We start from the raw sequence: 24,177 nt of genomic DNA on the forward strand, positions 1-24,177 counted from the left end.
TGCAAAATCCTAAAACACACACAGCTCAAGATATGTTCATTTTTAATAAACCCCAAATAAACTACATTGTTCAGTAAAATTAGACAGTTATTTTTCTGTACTTGTTTCCCAGTACATAAATACATGCAGACCTAACACAAACATGTAAATGTACATTAGGAGCTGGCAAAGCCCACAGCACTCAGAAATAATGATCCCACAATATTTTAATGGGCTCATTTTCTTGAATACACCACTTCATCACTCCTGGATCATCCTGGAGTAAACTTTATAAGACCAGAAATTAATTTGCAGGTAGCAACATATTTTGCTTAGTACATCTCCAACAAACTGTACCTTGTGACATCACCGGCAGTCATCTTCTTTCGGAATGAAGATCCAGATTTCTTTCTTCCAAAGCTCCTAGTGGACATTCCCTGCAAATAGGTCTTAAGGTGATCTTTTGCTCTCGTCAGCCACTTCTGCTTTTCTCCAAGCTCAACGTATGACTCCGTTTTATGGCTGAAGAACCGTATACAAGTCATGGCTGCACGGACATAATCCTACAAAAAAGGGATATTACAGAACTGTAGATCTCAAACAAAACCAAGTAGTGCTTTCAAAGACAGCAGAAAATACCTATTCATTTCCAACTAAAATGTATTTATTTGTACACCAAAAATGCAACTTAAATAAATTATCCAACTTTCAGGCCCATCCAGAATATATATGACTCTACATAAGGTAATGGCAACTAGTCTCAGGCAGACAACTCGAATCAAGGTACTGTATGTTTAGGAAGCCAAAACTGCTGTTCAGTATTTGTAGAATCATATTCATGACAACTCAAGCGTACTGAATAAAATGTAAAGCAAACTCTTTCCTAGGGTTAATTTTTGATATCTTTTATGGTTGTATGTTTCTGGTACACCACTCACAGGTGATCACCAATGTCCACTCACTATTAGAAATTGCCATCTAACTCTTTCAAATCCATATTTTTACCTGAAGGCAGAGAAAGTTTAAAAAAAATCAAAAGACCCACTATGTGGAGTCTGGTGCACCGAGAATGAAAAAAGATGACTGGAACTTCGGAAGCAGCAGAAAGTACAGCTGTGCAAAACAGATCTTTCAGTAGAGGTCACTGTAACAGTACACCACAACCTTGCTTTACCTACGCTCTTCTCTGTTTTCCCATAATATGGATGGATTTTTTTTTTTTTTGAGTAGTAGCTGTTACTTGCAAGAACCAATGCAGACCTTATGCTTATAGGTGGCACAACTCTTTCAAATAAATGCTGCAGTATTCCCACTTTAAAATTTTGAGCTAAGCTGACTTGCAGGGATATGTTTTTTTTGTAGGTGGCATAGCAGCATTTGTGCTAACACTTATCATTAATAAAAATGACTCAAGTGAGAAATGCCTTCGAACTCAGGACAGCACCTATGTAAAATTCCCAACTGGAGGATTAAGGGAGGCAGGGAAGTGTTTCTGTTACACTGATGTCTCCTTGAAGATCTGATTTATGTTAAGTATCTTCCACAGCCTACCTTTGTAAATCATGTCATACCCCAGTAGGTGGACATCTGCAGTGTGCCTTGTAGCACTGACAAAAACTTGTCTCACCTCTAGATCGGGCTTCCAACTTACACTGTTTAGTAAACATTTGGGCATCAGTCCATATAGCAATCTCCAAAATATATTGTGGTGCAGAAACACTAGTACAGTAAGCTGCTTTTAGAACACTTTGTAAAGGTTCTTTGTACAGGCCACAGCAGAAGGCAATGCACAAAGCAAACATTGTTTAATTACTGGCAAAATATTTCTTTAAAAAAAGCAACTGATCTGTTTTTGAAGGCATGATTAGTCATTGTGCTTGTGCAGATCAAGCTTATGTAAAAGATGCCCCCTTACCTGGGTATTTAGGGCAAATGATGGGTAGACAGATGGTCCGATTTAAAGTGACTGCAGAAACAACAGTCATAAAAGAAGGATTAGTACACCAAACACTATTTAATTTATGTGTCTTTGTTGATTAGGAAAAGTCCAACTATGTAAAATCATTTTCAGCAGAAGCCCAGGGAGAAAAGCTCCACATTTAAGTTACACATTATGTACATTTGTAATTGCAGGGAAACCATCTATACAGGAGCTTATTCACATGATTTTTAATTTTGTTTAAATATTTCTTACATGAACACAGCTTTTTAATTGGCTAATTACTGAATAGAAAGACAACATACAATGACAATGTATAGCTAGGCTACAGGGAAAAGATCAAACTGGGGTGTTTTTGACTTTATTAATAATTTACAGATGACAAGCGGAATGTAGCTTACAAAATGATGAGAGATAGGAAAGGGCTGTTTTGTCAGGGATACTGGGTGAGCAGATTGGATTGACTGGGGAGATGACTTTTCTGAGCTATGATACAGAATCGGAATTGCCTAGACATGGCAAGGCTTCGCTGGGTCTAATTATAGTGGCTGCCAACAAAGCAACTACTAGAAAATGTTAATCTAAGTATAAACCAACTTTACTAGAAGTAGTGGATATAGTAAGAGAGAGAAAATAATTGGAATTAGGATTGGGATCTTTAAAAAAGGGAAGGAGCAAACTACACAGAAAAAAATGGGAATTGTGGGAACAATATATGCAGACAAGGAACAAGGTTTAAAAGAAGTCAAGATTTGAATGAACTGTACAATGCTTAACTGACAATGAATGGTTAGATTATAAGTGATGCATAATGTTTGTTGTTTCAATGGTGTCTGCGATGCTTAATATTTGCAACTAAAGTGGTGTCAATGTTTGTTTTTCATTTATATAAATGTAAGACTGCCTGTGCCATATGCGATAATTTAATAAAGATGTTTGTTGTTAAAAAATATATGAAAGGAAAAGATATGGAAATAAGAAGGTAAATAAGATAAATTGACTGACAAAGAACTGTAGTTGGTAGGATGCGACAGGAGGAGGAAAAGTAAGAGTTTAGGAAATAAGTGTATCATGTGGAGGAGAGATAAGGTACAAAAAGACTGGGAAACAATGTGGTTGTAAGAGCTGGAGAAAAGTAACTGAAGTAAAGTTAGCCAGGTGAGCAAGAAGAACAGAGCCATCTTTGGAGTAAGTGCTGTTTAAGCAATGTTTAGACACTATTTAAGTTTTCTATCTGTTTTAACTGTGTGGAGATTTCATTCCAGAGTTTTGACACAATGAGTAGGCACAGCCTCCAGCAGTGTTGAATGTCTTACTGATACATAGTAAAAGCGTTTATTATTAGAGTGAAGGTCTCGAGTGGGTGAATAGTACAGTAGAGTATTTTGTAATGCTAGCCATTTGTTTGGAGAGTACATTAAGTTGTGGGCAATGATTAGTTGAGAGTATGCCAACTGCTTTGGGAGTTCAGTCAGTTTTAATTGTTTTACTGCAAGAAAGGTGGCTTGTTTTATAAGGTTGGTTGGCTGGTTGCAAATTTAGCTATTTTGTAGAAGCAGGAGGCTAGTTTAGATTTTATATGTGGTGTTGGTATTTGTAAGAATAGGGGAAGCATACTATAGAGAAAGAAGGAGGTATGTGGCTGCTAAGGTAATCCTGGTTTGATCTGTCAGGTAGAGTTTAGCCCTGTAGAGAGTGACAAGTTTTTGGTGAGTTTTCTTGATGGAATGAAGTATGTGATGACCAAATGTAAGGTTGTCAGCTAGTATGACTCCAAGTACTTTAGTTTGGATTATGACTTCTACTTTTGTGTTATTACCTGAAGTAACATGAAATGTGTGTTTCTGGTTAAGATGTTGTTTTGGAGTAAACAGCATAACCAAGGAGATGGAATTTTTTAGCCATATTTCAACATCACGGAAACATTTTTAAGTGATTTCCTATAACTTTGTTATGGATGAGGTACAGCAGATAAAGGTTGAATCATCAGCATGTTGTACAAGAATGGCAAGTGTTGTAGCAGTATGAAATTTATTTATGAAAAAATTAAATATAAGGGGGCCGAGTACTGACCCTTGGGGAGCACGAACAGAGTTTGCTGAAAGGTTTTGTTGCATTTAGTTGCCTGCTGATGACTGCATAAACAACTGTGAAACCAGGAGAGGGATGGTTGAGACCTAGTGTTGCAAGTTCAGAGGGGATTCCTTTGGTGAGACACTATGTCAAATGCTTTGGAAAGGTCAGTGAAAAGTCATTTCTGTATTGGTTTACTTTGTTAGTTAAGTTGAGGAGGGCAGTAGTAGTACTGTGGCTCGGCCTGAAACTGTGCTTGGTGTTGGACAGGAGGTTGTGGTTGATTACATATTTCATAAGCAGAAAATGAATACATTTCTAGAGGATTTTAGAGAGGTGATAGGACAGCAACAGGTATATAGTTTGTTAACTCTGCTGAAGTACCTCCTTTAAGGGGTATAGTAATGGACTTTTTCCATCTGGATGGGACATATTTTTCTGTTACTGACTGGTTGATTAGAATGGAGACACGGGGGAGGCTAGTGCTTCTGCACTTAACTTTGAGGAACTCAGTGGGAAGGTTATTGGCAGCTAAGGTTGTTACTTTTAATTTTTGTTTGATGTTGGGGTAGGCTGAAAACTAAATGACAGTATGTTGCTTTTGAGGACAGATGAAGTGAGGTAGTCATTGATTAGCGATATAACTAACTGGACAAAATAAGTGTTGAACTGAGTGGCAATGGACTCTCTGTTGTTTTAAGTAGAAGAACAGGGTGTAGTGGTATGGCTGAGGTGTAACAGTTTATTTACAGAGGACCAACATTGCTAGGGGTTGTTTTGGTGCTTTTTTGGAGATTACTGTAGTATGTTTTCTTGTTAGATTTAACAAGGATCTTGGTATAGTTTCTGAGATATCTAAAATGTTAGTAGGTATGTTGTGTTTTATTCTTATACCATTCTTTCCATGCTTTACCTCTTTGCAGCATGAGCTGTTTGGTCTCTTATATCAGCTATGGCACTGTGTTAGATTTTACCCTTCTTGTCCTAATTAGTGCTAAATCATTTAGTATTTTTAGTAAGGTGTAACTGAAGTGAGTAACTGCGTCATCTAGGGGCATTACTCTTAATACATTCCAGTTGTAGTGGGACACGGCTGTAATAAATGTGACTTTGTCACATTTGGTTAAACGGAGTACTTGTCTATAGATTGCTTGTTTGGGGGAACCATATTGTCTAACTACATAGGTTGGGAGGTGATCACTTAGAGTATCTGGTAAGCAACCAGAAGATTTTACATTATAGGGTTTGTCGATATCCAGTCCAGTGTGAACTGCCTATTATTGTGTTTTTTTTTTTTAATCTGGTGGTGGAGCTTATTTGTTGGGTGAAGCCAGATATGTGAATAGAGTCCTTGGGGTTGTTGCTGTTTATGGACTGTCAATCTATATTTAAGGTCACCTGTCACCTAAGATGAAGGTCTCCTAGAGGATGTTGCCAAATATCCAGTGTAGGATATGATCAGCTGTTGTAATGCTGTTGCCTGGTGGGATGTATACTGCTGAGATACATACAGATTTCTTTTGGATGATTCTTAGGTATGCAATCAGAAGTTCAGCATTATTAAATTTGGGGATATTTAGATGGGCTGGAGCTACTTCTAAGCTGTTTTAATAAATAATAGTAATACCAGCTGCTCTTTTAAGATTTCTGTCTATTCTGAGTATGTTAAAACCTGGAGGAATAATTTCATTGTCAATTATTTCCTCTTTTAGCAAAGTTTCAGTGGCAATTAAAATGTCTGGGGAGTAAAAAATCTAGACATGCATGAATATCATGAATTTTGTTGCAGATGCTTCTGAGGTTAACATTGAAAATAATTTGGTTAGTTTCATTACCTGATGGGAAAATTGTATTGGGAGTATTAGAAAGTAATGGGTTGGCCATGGTGGGTAGTTGATGTGTGGGTATGGAGTTAGGGTGAATATCTTCACTAAGTGCTATGACAGAGGTGGAGTGAGTAGGGGTATGGAGCCATCTGTATTTATATCTGATTTTCAATACTCCTGATAAAGTGATATTCTTAATTTTAATATATCTACAACAGAACAGATGAGTATGCATACTGGTACAGAGAAGAAGAGAGAGATAGGGGGAGAGAGAGAGGGTTTTGTGATGTAATGCATGTGTGTGTGTGTGTGTGATGGAGGTGGGATATAATGTGGGAATATTATGCCAGTTAGTGAAGTGAGCTAGTGTTGTGAGTGCACGTTTTCATTGTAGAAGATTGTGGAAGGTGACTAACAAAAGCAAATTCCTAAATCCTTCCCTCTGATATTGAAGGAATTTAGTTTAAATACCAGGATGGAAAATATGTATTTTTGCAGCCTTAAATCAAGGGCACCTTTTAAGAATGCTTCAACAGGTACACTGCCTGTTACTTGTACAAAGGTTGGCACACAAGTTAAAAAAGGCAGAGACATGTACTCTGATGGAAGAATACACTAGGATGTATTCAAACAAATACGTAAGTAATAATGCATTTTAAGAATTGAACAGATCAAGGGGTCCAGTCCCTTGTTGGCAGTCCACAACAAATAGCTTTCCAGAAGATTTTATATTATGGGGCTTGCAGCATCCTTTACATGTTTAGGACTAAATCAGAAAAGTAGCTAATTTTAGATATTAAAATTCTATCCTCTGAAGTAGGGCACATAGTCTTGAGGCTTACAGTACTTTTCTCACTGCTGAGTTTGTCGAGACTTGTGTAGAAACAAGGTACAAGGTACAAGGAAGAGGCATGACTAACTTTGTTGACAAATAAAACTATGGTTGCTTTGGCTAGAAAAAACTATTAAAATAATATTGGTTCTGTCCTGCTTTGATTTGAGTGGTACATTTTGAATTGGATGAAATGGTGAAAAGTCAAAGTAGATCCTGAGTCAATGCAAATGAAGCCATCTACACTCCCGTCCAATGAGAAAGCAAGGAATAAAGTTTGAGGCTGATTGATAAGAGACAATCAGGTCTACTTGTAGCTTGTTTCACTTCTTTGACAAGTTCTAAAAGGTATCAGGATCAGGTTTCCATTCATGAGCTGGAGTTATTTGTCTGCTGAATAAGTATACAATTCTGTTCTGCAGTCCTGGAAGGTTCACTGTTGTAAAATGAGGATTGTGCTTAATGGCCCAATGTAAGATAAGAAGGTTCTCTCTAGAGTCAGAAAGATAGGTTTCCACCAACGTGCGTTTGTTGTGTTTTAACAAATTTAAATTTCCCACAAAAAATGTAACATGAATACTTGTACAAACTTCATACAAGATTTTTTGATTAACAACTCATTTTGAATGCTTACTGTCACAGTTTTTAGCAACACTTTACAGTCTCATCTGTCTATTCCCTTTAGGCCATCCTCATCTACTGCTACATTCATACGTTTCATATACTGTTCTAGCAAATGTCATTTATTTAAATAGATTTTATCTTCCCACCCAAATCACATATCCTTCACCTGTACATTTTTCATAATATTCAATATATCTCTCAATAATGATTTAGATTTTGAACTTCATTTTCTATTAATGTTTTCTGGCTGCCATCAGTAAACTTAACACAGCCTTATTATGCCTTGTTGCTTCTAATGTCAGGCTCTAACTTAACATCATTTCCTTATTTATGACTACCTGTTTATTCAGTAATTGTACCAGGACATTCTGTATAGAAATTTTAAAATCATTCAACTCTGAACACTTCCAAAAAACACATTCCCAGTTTTCTCTCACTTTCCTCTCACATCTCCAAAGTTTATCCCCCATTTCAAAAAGAAAATCTTATGTGGTGTACTTGAGGTGCAAAAATACCCATGTAGACACCTTCAGGAAAATATTCTGAATTGTTGGATTTTGCAGGGCACCTAAATAGCTACAAATTTCCTGCCATTGTTCATTTGCAGTTTGTCCATCCTGAACTCCTCTGATTTTTTTAGTTACCATGGAATATTTTGCATCTCCTACTGATTATTCTATTTCAATTTGTGCCTTTCTCTCCCTGTCTCTTTGTCTGTATTCTGCTATCAATCCTTGATGTGGTAGTCATCCTCTGGTATACAAATCAAACACCTGTTTAGCTCCTTCAGACTCACTACCTTCCCCCTGTAAATCTGTTCACAGTACATTGGTTCTCTCTAATTTTTCTGCAGTTGCTTTCAGCCAACTCATCGGTCTATGCAGTCCATAACTGCATGTATCCCAATGGGCAGGATTTCTTTTCTCCAATCATTTACTTGTTTTGCTCATGAAATACTTTCTGCCACCTTATAAATGTAATGTTCTGTGTGATAAAGTCTCCACAAGTTCTTATGTTAAACAGAATATTTTCTATCTCTGGTATTCCTCACTAGAGCTAAGAATCTATTTTCCCATTAGGATCCATAGCATTCTGCTTGTGTTACACAAGCAAAAATCAACTGAGTGGCCTTCAAGTATGGCATCCCTAATCTTCCACTGTTCCAAGGGAAGAACTAATTTATCCCATTTGACCTTCCTCTGGTGTACAATTTAATTACTGACCATAACTTCTCAGGTTGATAAAAGAATGTTTGACCTGTGTACAACACTAGGGACACTAAGAACATTTTTACCTCTTGCATAGGTTCAGTAATACCCATGCTTATGGGGACTTAAGTATTTAGGATTGTGTGTTAAAGAGGATTTTGTTATGGCAGCTAAGGATATGTAGGAAAAGACAAGACAAAAGATAATATAAAAACTGGAAGCTCTTGACTATGGATATGAAAAGCAAGATACAAGTAGTAAAATTGTTTTTAGTCACTATAGTTTCACACACAGCTCAGGCATATTTTTATCAACCAGATGAGAAGGTGTGGATAGTAACTAATAGATTCGGAGGATTTAATCTGTAAGAGGAAGAGGTCAAGAGTCAAGTGAGATAAGACGACCCTTCCAATAGAACAAGGATGTTTTTAGAATTATCTGATTTGAAGGGATACTTTAGAGCTACACAGATAGGCTTCTTGTACATAACCACACAGAAAGCTACAATTCAAAGTAGAAAGGGATGATGATGAAGCGGTGGGGATGTAATTCAACAGTTAGGAAAGAGTGGGATTTTGGATGCAGATCCTTACGAAGAATAAAAGTAATACAAAATATTATAGTCATAAAATAGCAAAAAGTATACTAAGAACTAACCAACATGGGAAAGGAGATTCTGCCTATAGGGATGACTGCAATTAGGGGTATACAGAATAGGCAACAGGGGGCTGGCAAAGGAACCAAGGTATTGGGAAGAAATAATAAGACAGGGAAAGGTAAAAGAATGGGAAGAAGACAAAAAGACATTTGGACTGCAGGCTAGAGAATACCTTCCCTATCTAGGATTGATAAGAGTATAAGCATGAAGAACTTTATCTTCCCTAATAACTACCAAATAATTTCACTCCCCATTCCTTAAATTTATCTCTTTTTAATAGGAAGGTGGGAAGGAGACAATGTCTCATTTTTACTTCATTATCCTGTATTTCTATTTTGGTTATTGGCACATGATCTGAAATGGTTAACGGATGCATGTCAAAGCTCTCAATCAAATATGCTTACTCCTGTGAAATATAACTTCTGCCTAGTCTATACCAGTTATTGTACCTTGGGGGATAATATGTAAATTCTCTCAAGACTTCCTACTGCTGAATTCATGTCTTCCATACCATTTTCATAAATATCTTCATAAATCTATAGTTTTTGGTTAAATCGTCCCTTCTACTCCTCCCTCAGATACATCCTCACTGTTGCAGATCAAATTTCAGTTCTCACCTGTAATAGTCCCTGCTGAAAACGATTTCTCCCAACATCTTCTTTGAGCTTTATAACAGAAATTTTAGGCAGAATTACAGATGCCAGCATAATCCTCTTCTCTTGCCAATAGCCCCTTACTATCATAAAGTTACCATTATCATCTTTTTTTTCTTCTTCTATCACTACTGGGCCTCCTCTAGCAATTAATACAAGTACCCTCCTTTTCCCTCTGTCCCTGATGATCTGCTGAATATCTGTCCTGAAATCCTTTCTTTATCAAATTCACATGCTGAGCTCTTTTCAAAGGTGTCTCGAAGCATTGCTAATTGCATTCTGAATTTCTTAACATAATTCAGTGTTCTATCTTTTTTGATTATATTTATGCGACCATTCTCATTTTATGGTAATATGGAAAATGCCGCCATTATGATAAGGGACTCCCACCTATTATATATGGCAGCTTTTTCATATGTCTTCTTCTAGCTTTTGTGATACATGCACCCACTGTTTGGCAGGTCCATCTTTTGATACAGTTGTTTCTTGTCATCTCCATTTGAACTTACATCACATTTAAATGTTAACACAAACACACAAAACTATGTACACCTACACATAATGAAGTTAAACCTCCTAGTGGGAACAACTGTCCTAAACAGCTGCAGACACAGGTGCCATCTGACCTATATTTTAGGTTATCCATGCTAAGATGTATGCTATTGTCTGTGCTCCTAGTTGCACTAATAGCTATCTCTTTTTTGAATCTTTATTCCTCACTCAGATATGAAAAACAACCTACGTTTTCAGAAAACATTAACTTTTAGCCTTAAAGAAGCCAGTGCTGTAGCTTTTTATTCCCTTATAATCAGCTCATCTCCATGGAAACATGAAAAAAAGAAAAACAATGTAGCTCTCAGCTGCATGCTCCTATAGTCATGCTGAACATGTACTGCTAAAGGAAAACTTTTTCAGTACATTCAATTTTCTCTTTTTACGTGTTTCTACTTAAACTTGTTATTAGACTAAAACCAGTCATTTTAATCAAGGCATTCACCTATGCAAACGTAAAAGAAAATATATAAAATCTACACATATTATGATCTGTGTACTTTTGCATCCCATCCCACACATCAACAACCCAAGATTATAGGCTATTAACTTAATCATGCTTTTGTCCAGCCTTTTCCCCCTCTTTTTGCATTGTAATGCCTACATTTCTTAATACTAAAAATAAAATAAACAAAATGTGTTTACTTTAGTTCATTATCACATACAATAAATGAAAATACTTTACTCTATAAAATGTAATTTATATCATGAAAAGTTTTATAAAAACATTGTTATGAACAGAAATTGTTTTACTTACAGTTATCTTCTTTCTTCTTCCCTTTAGTATCGTTCCAAACATTAATGACAAGAAGTGAGGCAAATGTATTTTAGTCCCCCACAAGTTTGACAAACTCAACAAAAGTCCATTCCCTCCACTCTTTCTTGTGCAGCTATATTTCACAAAAGCAACTGATGCTTTGCAATCTTACAGTTACTCACTAGTTTCCACATTGTTTTTTTTTCCTGTTCATCTCCTTCCCCCAACTCCAGACTCAGGTTTAATTCCAATTTACTCTGATTCTTCTAGTCAACTTCTGTACTTGTGTCCATCTCTCAAGCATTTTCCTTTGGAACATGGGAAAAGGTTTTACTGGCAAAGTCTCTCTATGAGCTTTATTATCAGAGGTATGAGAAACAGAGTCCCCCTTCTTCTTGATGGTTCACTTTTTGTTGGACAAACTTCAGTATTCCTCCTTAGCTTGTTATGCATCAAAAATTGCTTTGATCCTCCAGGAAAAAATATTCTGAACACTAACGTGCCTCCTCACATTCCTCAACTGCTGGAATAAATTTGATTCTCCTCTGATTGATGTACAGTGAACAATCATTTTCCACAAACACTCTACTGTCTCCACCTTTTAACTCTTTGCCCTTCTGCCACAGTTTTGTCAGGATCGGCTCTTTCTGCTGGTAAGATTGCATCTTTATTAATAGAGATCTTGGCTGCTTTCTCATGGCAAGGTTGGAAAATACACACAATGTGCCCTTTCAATTAACAAATCCTGCTGTGAAATAGCTGTCCAGTTGCTTATTTGAGCCTGCATAAAATTAATATAATCTCTTCCTTCCATTTTTTTTCCTGGTACGGCAGAAAACCTCAGGTTTTCCCTGTGAGCTCTGTTCTCGAATTCTATTATTTTTTGAAACATCTCTTCTTAAGCAGTCTCATGCTCAGCCAGCCTTTTCTTTATTTTAACCTCTGATTTTTGTAGTTTTGTCATTTCATCTGAATATCTTCTTAAAGCTTCTTCCGTTTTTCCAGTCTTTTCTTATTTGACTCGAACTTCAATATTTAATGAACTCTATACACATTTGACTTATTTTTTCCGCTAGGTTATTGGAAGCCATGCCTTGCACAAAAGCTGGAGCTTGAACCACTTTTTGCTGAACAGCTCCAGGATTCTTCCCGGTCAGTGTTTTCTCTTCAACTTTTCTAGTTGATTTTCCCTCAGGATCTCGAAGTTTCTTCTTTCTTGGCATCCAAGCAGACTACTTACTATCCAGTAACTTAAATTATTAAAAGTGGCAGAGTTCCTGGTCCATACCTTTCAGTTTTTTTTCACAAAGGGATAGCTGAAGTTTGCTATTGATCACTGTGCAGCCATCTTGGAAGTACTCTCCTTTGCTTAATAATAATATTGTGAAAAATAAATTATCTTTCAATGGATTTTACTTTCTTTTACAGCTCAACTCTTACCACTGGTCTTCTTCTAAATGCTGACTTTTGTTTCATATTCACTTAATTATATTATACCTGCTGCTACAATTTATTATGTGATTCCTTTAAAGAGCAAACTTCCTTCTTTATTTTACTCTTTAACATGCTCTATCTCAAAATTGTTTGCAGCTTTCCTATACAGCACACCCTTAATGCTTGCTGCTCCACAAGATGTATACCCTCCCTCTTCATCTCTGCTATTCACCATCTCCATTTCACAATTTACTTCTTCTGTTTTTATCTCCATTAATGTTTTCTAACACTCCACGCATTCAAATGCTACACTCTACTACATCACATCACCTTCTCCAGGTTAATTTGCCTCCATTACTGACATTATGACTGGCTACTGAAGCCACAACCATGACTTCTGTATAATCATTTTCAACAGAAACAGCTTTATTTCCACTTCAAAATCATCTATGTTTTTTGCAACAGAACTGTATCTTTTCATCATCAAAGTTACCTCAAGCCTCAGCAGCAGCCCTCTGACATTGCCTAGCGACTTAAAATACAGGAAGTTCTCAGACTGGCCTAGTGGGATTAACCGAGTCAATAAAAAAGAAGATAAAATAAAAATAAAACTTCAGCAGTATGAGACTTTTCATATGTCATGCTTCCACAAGCTACTAAACACATGGAGCACTTTAACCAAATTACTTCCTTCTTGGGCATTAAATATCACCCTTGGAGCAGTCTCTAATATTTTGAAATCTCTGGACCTTGATTTGAGGGCCATTATTTGCCTGTTGAAGATGTCTGAACCTGTTCAAAGGGCAGTGCAGCTTACTTCCCTAAAAGGCTTCCATCTTGACCTGCACTTGGGAGTTTAGCCACAACTGCACCACATTCAGCTATAAATGTAAGCTATATACTTATGAGAATATCAGCTTTAGCCAACATCTGCTGATGGACTTGTTGCCTTGGCACCTTTCTTCAAGGCAAAAAAGTTTTGCTAGCTCAAGCTCCTCCTCTATCCCATAAGCCCTTGTTATCCTATGAATTTCCAGATCAAATAACATGAACATATGAGCATTTGTCCTATAAACTGATGGCATCAAATAAGATATAATAGTCTATCTCCAAGAATATTTGAAGCTGAAAGCCAGACCTCTGGTGTCTTTCTACATCCATCCACATATGACAATTTGAAAGGGGTTAGGGTTTAGGTGGCCATGAGGTTTTAGTGCTGCCCATTAAATCTAACATTCTGGTAAAGAGGTAAATTACATATTTATGCTGGTCTTGTTTGGACATTGGAATTGAGGGACAAAATCCCTAGCATGTTCATTTTCAGAGAACTCCGCAATGCTTTCAAGCATTTCAAATGCATCCAGAGCCTTAAAACTAAAATAAGAATATTGCTTTGATTTACGGCACTTGTACCTGCTTTATACAGTGATCAACAAGAAACATCTTTACTGAATTATCATTTATGACATAGGCAATCATACATTTATAAACCATACAGACATACTTTCATTTACAAACATTATACAGCACATATAATCTTCTATACAGTTACTGTCAATCAAACATTACATGTCATTCATTTACTTCCATACTTTAAACCTCATTCCTCCTCCGAAAGATTATTCTGCATGTATTATTCCCACAATTCCCATTTTATTTTGCTATGTAATTTAATTCCCACTTCCAGTACTTTTATATCTGTTACTATATTCACTACTTATAGTACGGTTGGTAGAAACTTTTATTTCTAATTTTTAGTAATTGCTTTTTGGTAGCCACCAGAATTAAACTCAGCAAGGCCTTACTATGTCTAGGCAATTCCGATTCAGTATTTCAGCTAAAAAAAAATTTCCTCGGTTACATCAATTTGTTAACCCAGCATTTCTGGCAGAGTAGTCTGCAGGCAATTTTTAAAGTCCGCCAACTCATTACACTCACAAAAAATAAGTTTCCAATTACCTCTTTCTTCCCCATCATACCTCCAACATTTGCAATCTATCTGAGGTAAAATTCTTTGGATTCTGCTTTGGGTATAAAAATACCTATGCAAACACTTCCAAGCAAAAATCCTAAATCTTCTACACTTTGTTGCATGCTTAGAGCCATAGATGTCTGAGATCACTATTTTTGAGCATTTTAAAGCATTTATTTAAATCAGTGGCAAAAATAGTAATTTCTCTGTTTGTTGGCTTTTCTAGTTCTGTGTGCATCCAAATCACCTACCGGATGGGCAAACTAGTCAGGGAATTGGTTATTTGGTAGTTGTTTTTGTACAATATGCACTTGAGAACTGCTTTTTCTGTGCTTTTGGACTAAGAAATTCCAGGATAATCCATTTTGTGGCAGAAGGTGTTTACCTGGTGTCTCTGAGATGGGAAGCACTCCAGGAAGTGCAAAGTGTGGTTGTGTATTGGCTAGAGGGCATAGCAGTCAGTTTTCAAGCCTTTTTCCTATATAAATCAGGCATGTTTGTGCAGAGCTGCTCACAGGGAAGCAGCATTTAGTAATGCTCTTTACAGTAGCAAACATCTAGACACTATTTCCATACAAAGTTAGGATTAGGTCCACAACCTGTTGAAGAGTGTGGACTTGTGTGGAAAAAAGAGGTTAGAGTAGCTAACTTGCACATCAAATAGCACTACCATATCATAGCATTATATAACATCTTGCCCTTATCCTTAGAAACTAGTTTGGGTACCAAACAGCACTACCATAAGCTAGCACTACAATCTTGCCATTATCCCCAGAAACTACCCTTGCAGATCCCTATTAAAACCCAATCCTTAATCTTAAGCAGTCCACCCTATTACAGGAACAGACAACATGGCTATACATTTTCCAAATGTCTCTCTGGCCAGCTTGGTAGATTTAGGCATCCTAAGGCAATTTTGCATTTGTCTCATATTCTCAGACAACCAGTTAATTAAAGAAAATAACACAGTATGGGAGAGATGTAAATGCACATCTTCCTTGGAGGCAAATATCTCACATACAAAAGAGGATGTCAGGAATACCCATACTACATATCTCACACACATCACTTACTGCACACAAAGACTGTCTTATGCTGAGGCACTTAGAAGAAACCTTCCCATATCTCACAAGACCTCCAAAGCCATCTAATGGCAACACTGTTCCTCAGCAATCACTAAAGCACATACCAAAAGCAACACCAAACATCTCACATAAGCCTACGCTCAACAGTCCCCCAAGAACAAAGCCCATAAAGCAAGCATATACTTTACCTAATACTCTTGTCATTGGGGACTCCATTGTGCCATACACAGATGCCCCACTCACCAGGTTATACAAAGAGAGGATAAGTGTTAGTTACCTATATAGAGCCAGGATCAGCAAGATCATGCACACACACAAATTATTGCATTCAAATTAACAATATGACACTATTATAGTCCACCTGGGAGTAAAGGACCAGAGATGCAACGCATCTCTCAGAATATTTGTCACAGATAGATATGAGCCTCGTGTTCAGCAGCATTCTACCTTCACTAAAGATGATGGCACAGTATGAACATAAAATGAGTGATTTTAACAATTGGCTTAGTTTCTGGTGTCACTCAAGCATGGGAGGACATGGTCAAAAGACCACTTTTCTTTGCCAAGGATGTCATCGCTAGGATTTGGGATAATGGCTAAATCTTTATCCATCCCCTTAAAGCCTTTTTTTAGGTGATGCTAAAAAGACAAAACTATCAACGTAGTAAAAGGTCTCTAAGCATCCTTTATGTATTACTGCTCAATCCTCACAGCCTAAGCAAACAACTCAACACTCTTCAAGCCCTCCTCACTCTGGACAATGCAGACGTCTGTGCCATGACCAAGACTTTGTTTAAAGTCATAGAAAGTATTCTATCAGTGCAAGGCTACCATGTTGTTCACACATTTAGACCAACAACTGTACAGAATAGGGCCAAAGGTGGAGGTGTCTCAATCTACCTTAGTAAAAAACTTGCCTCCAGGATGGTTATTAAACATGATGATACCATGAAGCTCATCCATGTCCAAGTCACCATCGATAAGATCCCTCACCATACAGGCCACCATCTATGCCTCAAGTCTCTCACAACTCTTACTAACACCTACTAGAGTTGCTCATCATCCAACCAAGCACCCTATTCATGGGTGAATAACTACCCCTCTATAGACTGGGAAATATACACTGCCTCAAACTCAAAAGTACAATGCTTCTTGGACTTTATTTCCACTGTCAGTGCATGCTCCAAACAGGGGATTAAGCATAATGGATCTGATACTCACCAACATGAGAGAGCATTGCACCCCCCAACAACCACCATCACTAGTGAGATCAGATCACAAAGCTGTATCATTTGAAGTAAAAATCAAGCCATAAAATCCAGCTAAATCAGTAACAATTAGGAACTACTGAAAGGCAAACTACAGCCTACAGTTTATCAAAATTCAAGGCTATCCTTAACCCTGAGACCACAGCTACCTATACAGAATTATTCAAATAATTCCTACACAAACACGTGAATGGCAGCATAGAGGCTGCCATATCCACCAGAAATAAACCCAAAACAACCTTAAGGAATCCTCACCTTAACAGGATATATAATAAAGGAAGAAAACTCATGGTCAAAATCAGGAAGAGCAACTCCCTTAAAGACAAGTGCTCTCTTATATAGCTAAACAAGAAACTAAGAGGTCTAATTAACTTCATCAAGGCCAACTATGCGTTCAGGTTAGTCTTGCAGGCTGACGGCAATCACAAGGCCTTTTAGGTTATGAACAGAACTTTAGAGGTAACACACACAATGGGCTAAACTGGGGGTGAATGGTACCACCTTCACTGATGAGGTGATATAGCAAATCTATTGGATAATAAATTCAGCTCAATCTTCACCCACCACTACATCACTACCCCTTCCCCCAGCTCCACCAGGTGAAATCTCCTCCAGTATAGTTCCCCTCATTATCAACAAGCACCAGGTGCTAGCAGCACTTGCTTAAGCCAGGAACACTGCCTCCATGAGTCCTGACACCACAACTGGTTGCCTCCTAAACAGTCTAAAACATGACCTATCAGGACCGCTTGACGCACTCCTCAACTTCAGCCTTGAAACAGGCTACATTCCAAGTGAATGGAGGACTGCAACAGGCATTCCCCTCAACAAGCACAGACCATCAACTGACCAAGGGAACTACAGACCCATTAGTCAAGCAAGCTGTGAATATATGTGAAGGCTGCCAGCCTAGGTAGATAGGATTTTGTAGATAATTCTGTCATTTGTAAATATTAATATAAGCCACAGGCTTGTTCTCTTAAATGTGAAAAGATTGTATTAGATGTTGAACTGCAAAAAATGTAACAGTGCACTCTGCTGTAAGAAAGCTGATAAGTCAAGCATTGTATGACTGTTTTGCTCTCAGGGCTCGGAGCCGTGGTGTCTGAACCAGCAGATTCTTTCTATTGTTTTAAGACTAGAGTCACTTACTAGATTGTACATATATAATGTCTTTAACTGCTGTAGTTTCCTGAACAGGTGCAAGCTTACTAAGAAATGTTAATGTAGAGTTTCTGTTAGCCTGGGAATCCAGAGAATTGTTAATAATTATGTAATCTAAAATGAGTCAAGCAGGATGTATTATCAATTTAAAGGACTTTCTCAGAGACAGAGAGAGAGCACTTTGCATTTGTCTTCAGAACTGAACTTGCTTTACTGTCTGTATGCAAGTAGGATCTTAGACTTTAGTGTTTCTCTTAAGAAATAGAACATAGTAAGTTTAGACTAGATGTTTTCTATACTAAGGTCAGAACTATTCTACTGTATTATTTTAAGCATTTTCCTGCGATCTCTGAACTCTTGAATAACACTGTGTTGAATGGTGGAGATTTGTCTTGTGTTTTTATTATTTATTAAATATTTTTAAACCTTTCAACTGTGGCTGTTTTTTGTAAAGGTAACTTATGCTCTAGAGTACACTGCATGTATATAGTGATACTGTACAAAGCTACTCCAAATAAGCCTTGCTGCTCAATCACACGTACCATTTGGATAATAATATTGCACAGTAGTAATTGGACACCCTTTGGTAAGGGCCTTTTTAGTAGCCGATCAGTAAGGGTTCTGGTGGCAGTGATTACTACCTTATAGCCTGGACAGAAGGGGCATAGCTAGCGAACCTGTGCCAGCCTTCCCCAGGAATGTCTAAGTGGCTGTATATATAAAGCATATCTCAAAGTGTGTGTGTGTGTGTGTGTGTGTGTGTGTGTGTGTGTGTGTGTGTGTGTGTGTGTGTGTTTCAGCTACTTGGGCAGGGATATGAAGCACTAATTGGAAAGAGAGAGTGCTAGGAGGACTTGGCTTGGGACCCTGACTAAGGATCCCACTCTACAGCTGTGCCAGTAGGGAGTCTTATTGGGGATCTGGAGAAAAAGGGATAAACCAGCTCCAGACTGACTGTGATCTCTGTGGGCTCTTATGGGAAACTGTACTTTACTGTGTGTGTATTTGTTATCCTTCTCAATGTGGATGCCCCTCACTGGTGTTAAGTGGTGAGGATTGAGGCTCCTTGATTACCTGGTCAGTGCACGGGCATCACAAAAGCCTAATATGCAAAGCCATGGAATGAATTATCATGGAAATGATAAACAAGGATATTGGCAACTTACATACACCAGAACCATCCCAATTTGGCTTTGTTAAGGGAAGGTCATGCCTACTTTAACTAGTAGACTTCTTTGAGTGGGTCACCAAGGCAATGGATGAGGTTTAAACAGTGCATGCTATGTATCTTGACCTGGCTGAGGCATTCAATATAGTACCCCGCTCAGGCATTGTTGACAAACTCGCTAGATTGCTGTCTGGCTCACAGAAAGGTCCCAAGAACTCAGGATCTGTGAGATCACCTCCACCAAGAGATCAGTCACCAGTGAAGTACCACAGGACTCCAAGCTGGGCCCGCTCCTGTTTGGCATCCACTTCTCAGAAGTCAAGGCTAATATGTTCAAGGCCTCTGGCTCAACAAGTTCGCAGATGATTGTAAACTGAGAAGTATTACACATTCCCTCAAGACACTAACATCTTGCAAGTGGGTTTAAAGCAGACAAATGATTGAGTTTTAGGCCATGTATTGGCACCAGTGTGAATAAATGCCTTATAATGCCCTTTGGAAATCTGTCAACCCAAGTTAATTACTCCATTAATAAAATGACCCTGTAGTAAAAGTCAACCCAGTAGTAAGGGATCTGGAAACATATTTAGACAGCAATCTGGCCTTTCACCATCAAGTAACTAAGATAATAAGAAAATCATTCTGTCATCCAACTTACAGGCGAGGGCAGGCATCAAGGTGCAAGGAAGTTAGAGTACCATTCTACTTTGCTCTTAGCAGACCCATCACTGAAAACAACACCCCCTTTAGCATGCATCTAATCAGATACTTGCAACACAATGGTTTATCACCAAGTGAATTCATGGCATGAATACCCTGTCCTATACTGATCGCCTAAATGTTCTACTTCTATATTCAGTTTCCTAAAGCCTGCTGAGAGGGGATCTTTACTTGGTTTACAGGGCTTACTTAGACCCAGCCCTGATGGATCTTTTGCAGATGTGCAAAACAAACAGCAGGATAAACACTAAATGCAGGGATGTGAACTTTGCTTTAGACAAACAGACCATGCTGGAGAGACAGATATGTGTCCCAAAGGATCCCCACACTATGGAATTGACTCCCCATCTATGTAAAACAGAGTTCATCCCTGATCCCATTCAAATGAAACCTTGACAACTGGATGGGAAATCATAAAACTGCCCCTGGTCTGTTCCCCATGTCCTTTATGGACAGAGACTGTCAATAAGAAAAGCATTACCCTAACTACCACCACCCCCTTTACAAATCCTTAGTTACCTTCCTATTAACATGCCCCTCGCCATACAGATTCCCATGAAAGTCTGGACCCAAACCATGGGGTGCATGGTTAGGCTTGTAAGGGTCACTAGCCTAGTAAAAAACTATGAACCTATAACAACTTGATTAGCCTAAGACAAAAAGCCTTTGTGATGGAGATTCTGAACAAAGCTAAGTTCTAGACAAACTATCTAAACTGTCATGTTTCGTAAAAGAATGCAAGGATGATCAAGTTCCAACAGCATACATTTCTTCTAGTAGTAAAGTCTGGAGGAAAGCTGTGGATATAATTTGAGCCCTGACAGAGTATGGTTTTGATTTAGATGGTGACACTAGTGGAATAACAGAAGGTAATGCAGAAAGACATTCATTTAGACAGTGTGACCTTACTTACTTTGTGACCTTCTTCAGGATTCTGAGAAAGAGATGAACAGCTGGTTATACTTCCTGGATTATTTTGTTCTGTGAAGGTAAAATGTATGTGGTCTGACTACATCTCTAAACAATGCAGCTGACAGTCACCTATTTTCTAAAGGTTTGGAAAAAAAATGGAAGATGGGATATATTGACTCAAATTTGAGTATGTGGCAACCTTGGGCATAATGGATGGATGGATGGATTAGTCCTCAATGTTACTATCTTTATGAAAAATAACAAAGGACTCTTACAATATAAGGACTGAAATTCTGAAATACATTTGGCACAACTAATGGCCACCAGAAGAAACATGTTCCATAACAGGGATTTAATATCAGGGAAGCCAGCAGGTTCAAAAAAGAAGTATAAGTTTCTCAAGAATAAAATTTTAATCCCATGGAGAAGCACAGCAAATTAGAAGTGGTCTGGAGAAAAAAAACTCTATTTAACAATCCTTTACAAAAGTTTGTGCAAGTATAAAGATGAAAAAGTCTCGCTGGTAGGGCGATACAGCAAGCTAGATGAACTTGACAACAGAACTAGCTAGCCCCCTGCATTTGAACAGGTTTCTGCTTGTTTGATCCAAGCTGAACTGAGGTGGGCTACCAGCCACAAATTTGAGCTAAGATACTAGATGACTACAGGCTTCTGAGCTTCCCCAAAAAACATAAGTTGCCTTTTTTTGCTTGATTATGCTATTTACTGCAGTTTTTATACTATTCTGTCTATTTAATACTGTTTTTAATATTGTAAACTAAATTGCACTCTTTGTACTGCATTTCTCTGCCTTACTGTGCCTGTTAAATCATATTTTGTTACTGCTTTTACTGTTTACAAAGCTTTTTTTGCTATTTTCACTGTTTGCAAAACTTCTGTTCTGTTTTCTTACCAAGCAGTGTTTTAAATAGACAATTTGTTTGCTGTTTAAAACATTCTTTAGTGTCTCCTTGCTGTTTCTTAGCTGTTTAAAATGTTATTTAGTGTCTCACTGTTGTTTTACTTCTGTTTATATTTTTTTAGTATTTCCCACCTAAATTAATGGTGCTAGTAGCCGTAGCATAGTCCAGATACAGGTTTGCTGCATTGAGATCCATTTGTAGTGGCTGTTGCATTCTGCGTACATTTTCCAAGCCATCTTTGATTGGATGGGGCCTTTCAGCAGCCTTGTAAGAGAAGTGTGCAGATTGAAACTGCCTGGTGAAGGGTGATTGATCTAGGACTTGCAGTAAGCATCCTCAATGGTTCTTTTAAATTTTTTTAAAGTTTTTTTTTTTTAAAGTTTTTAGCTTCTGGTATTTAAGTCCTGCATTTGAGCAGGGTTCTGCTTGTTTGTGCACACTGCCATGCAACTGTGAGCCATAGCTGGACAGATAATTTTGACAATCTTTCCCTTAGATACAGCCATAGTACATTAGTATAGTCCTCACCTTTAAGTACATGTCCGGTCTAAAAAGTTTTACTAGTGAATTGTGACCTATTAAACTACCAGCTAAAAACCATGTCAGAATTACCCATCTACAGAGCACCTCCTATATCAGTGCTGAACACACACCCTTTGTGATAACAGTTCTTCAAACCTTTCTTTATGGACAGTTGGACTACCCTGTTTCTCCTGCCAGCCTGGTTGACCTGGGTCTCTTAAGACCGTGTAGCAGCTGCCTCATGTACACTGACAACCCTCTACTAATAACTCACTCAAGTACAGAGTGCGAAAGATGTATCTACACTAAGAATCTTGAATCCCTGCTCTCTCACACTCTAAATGGTAACGCAGAAGAGGTTGCCAACTCACCCACCACTACTCAGGCACATAATACCACTATTCACACACACAGTATGCATCCAACACATAAATCTAAATATGCAGAGATTTTCTGAAAAAACTTACCAAAACACCAGAGATCTCCAAAACACAAAGACTGCTACAACTAACACAGTTCCAACAGCACGCAAGACACACAGCAACACCAGTATCTCACCTATCAAGCCGTTAAGGCAATACACTCAAAAAACAAATTTTCTTGTTATTGGACATGCCATAGTGAGACACACAGATGTCTCACTCACCAGGTTAGATAAGGAGAAAGTCAGTCAGTTGCCTGTCTGGTGCCAGGATTCGTCAGATCATGCATGCACTCAGGTGTCTCGGCAACAAGCACCATTATGACTCCGTCATAGTTCATGCTGGAGTGAATAACCTGAGATGTACCTCAATGGACTACACGAAGAGAGACATGATTGAGCTCTCTGAGTATGTGTCCCAATTATGTCCCTAGCCTTGAGCAGCATATTACCCTCACCTAGAATGATGCCACAGTATAAACAAAAAATGATTGATTTCAATAATTGGCTTAGTTTTTGGTGTCATTCAAAGGGGATTCAGTTTCTGTCAGCCTGGGCTGACGTGGTCGACAAACCTCGCTGCTTTTGCCAGAGACTGTTTGCACCTGGCACCACTAGGTTGTTGGCTGCTGGCAAAGGCTCTTGCCTCCCCTATAGTGCCTTCTTAAGCAAGGTCTCAAAAACAAAATTGCCAACATGAAAATTGCCAATCATAACAAAATAAGTGTTATGCTGCTAAATGCTAGGATCTTAAACCAAAAACTGCACATCTTGGAAGCACCTCTTGTCACTAGAAGATGTAGATGTATGTGCAGTCACAGAAACCTGGTTCAAAGCTTCAGAGAGTATCCCAGCCTTGCAAGGCTGGAATGTCTTCTACAGCTTCAGACTGCGAGATGAATGTGTGAGAACCAAAGGGGGCAGTCTTTCTATCTACATTAGAGATAAATTCACCTCCCGACTAGTCAACTCCATGGACTTATTCCAAGTTCAGATCATTGTGGGTAAGACCCCCATTCAAGTCATAGCTAGTTATACATCCCCCTCCATGAATCATGATGTGCACTAGGCTTACTTGACTAAACTACAGTCAGTCCAAATACTTCCATACATTCTGGTTATGGGGGATTTCAATTATCCTACCATCAACTGGGTAATCTACTCTAGCCCTAATTCACATGTGCAAAAAGTTCCTTGACTTTGTTAACTCAAATGCCTTGGAACAAATTGTTCAAACCCCAACAAGATGAACAAACACTAGATTTAGTCCTCACTAACATGACAAATTGATGCACCACCACAACTGTTGGACCCTCATTAGTTAAATCTGGCCACAAATCAGTCACTTTCGAACTGGCACTAACACCAGGACTCTCAAAGGGCGAAGTCAGACTAAAAGCTTCACCAAGGCAAACTATATTCTTCTAGGAGAAGGTATAAAGCATTCCAAGCCCCACCCCCAGCTGGAAGTGGTAACTACACCAAAG

The 24,177-nt window shown here is 38.2% G+C and overlaps 1 protein-coding gene across 2 annotated transcripts in view; it reads right to left on the reverse strand.

Moving 5' to 3' along the window:
- ZFYVE26 (zinc finger FYVE-type containing 26) overlaps positions 1-24,177 on the reverse strand; it is a 3,506,023-nt gene that overhangs the window by 661,027 nt on the left and 2,820,819 nt on the right. For both annotated transcript variants that reach the window (XM_044074068.1, XM_044074069.1), the window contains one exon: positions 337-542. In XM_044074068.1, the coding sequence (XP_043930003.1) occupies positions 337-542 (206 nt within the window). The remainder of the gene's footprint in view (positions 1-336; positions 543-24,177) is intronic.

This window comes from Protopterus annectens, chromosome 6.part0 (genome assembly GCF_019279795.1).
Source record: "Protopterus annectens isolate FY-2018-M chromosome 6.part0, PAN1.0, whole genome shotgun sequence".
Taxonomy (NCBI): domain Eukaryota; kingdom Metazoa; phylum Chordata; order Ceratodontiformes; family Protopteridae; genus Protopterus; species Protopterus annectens.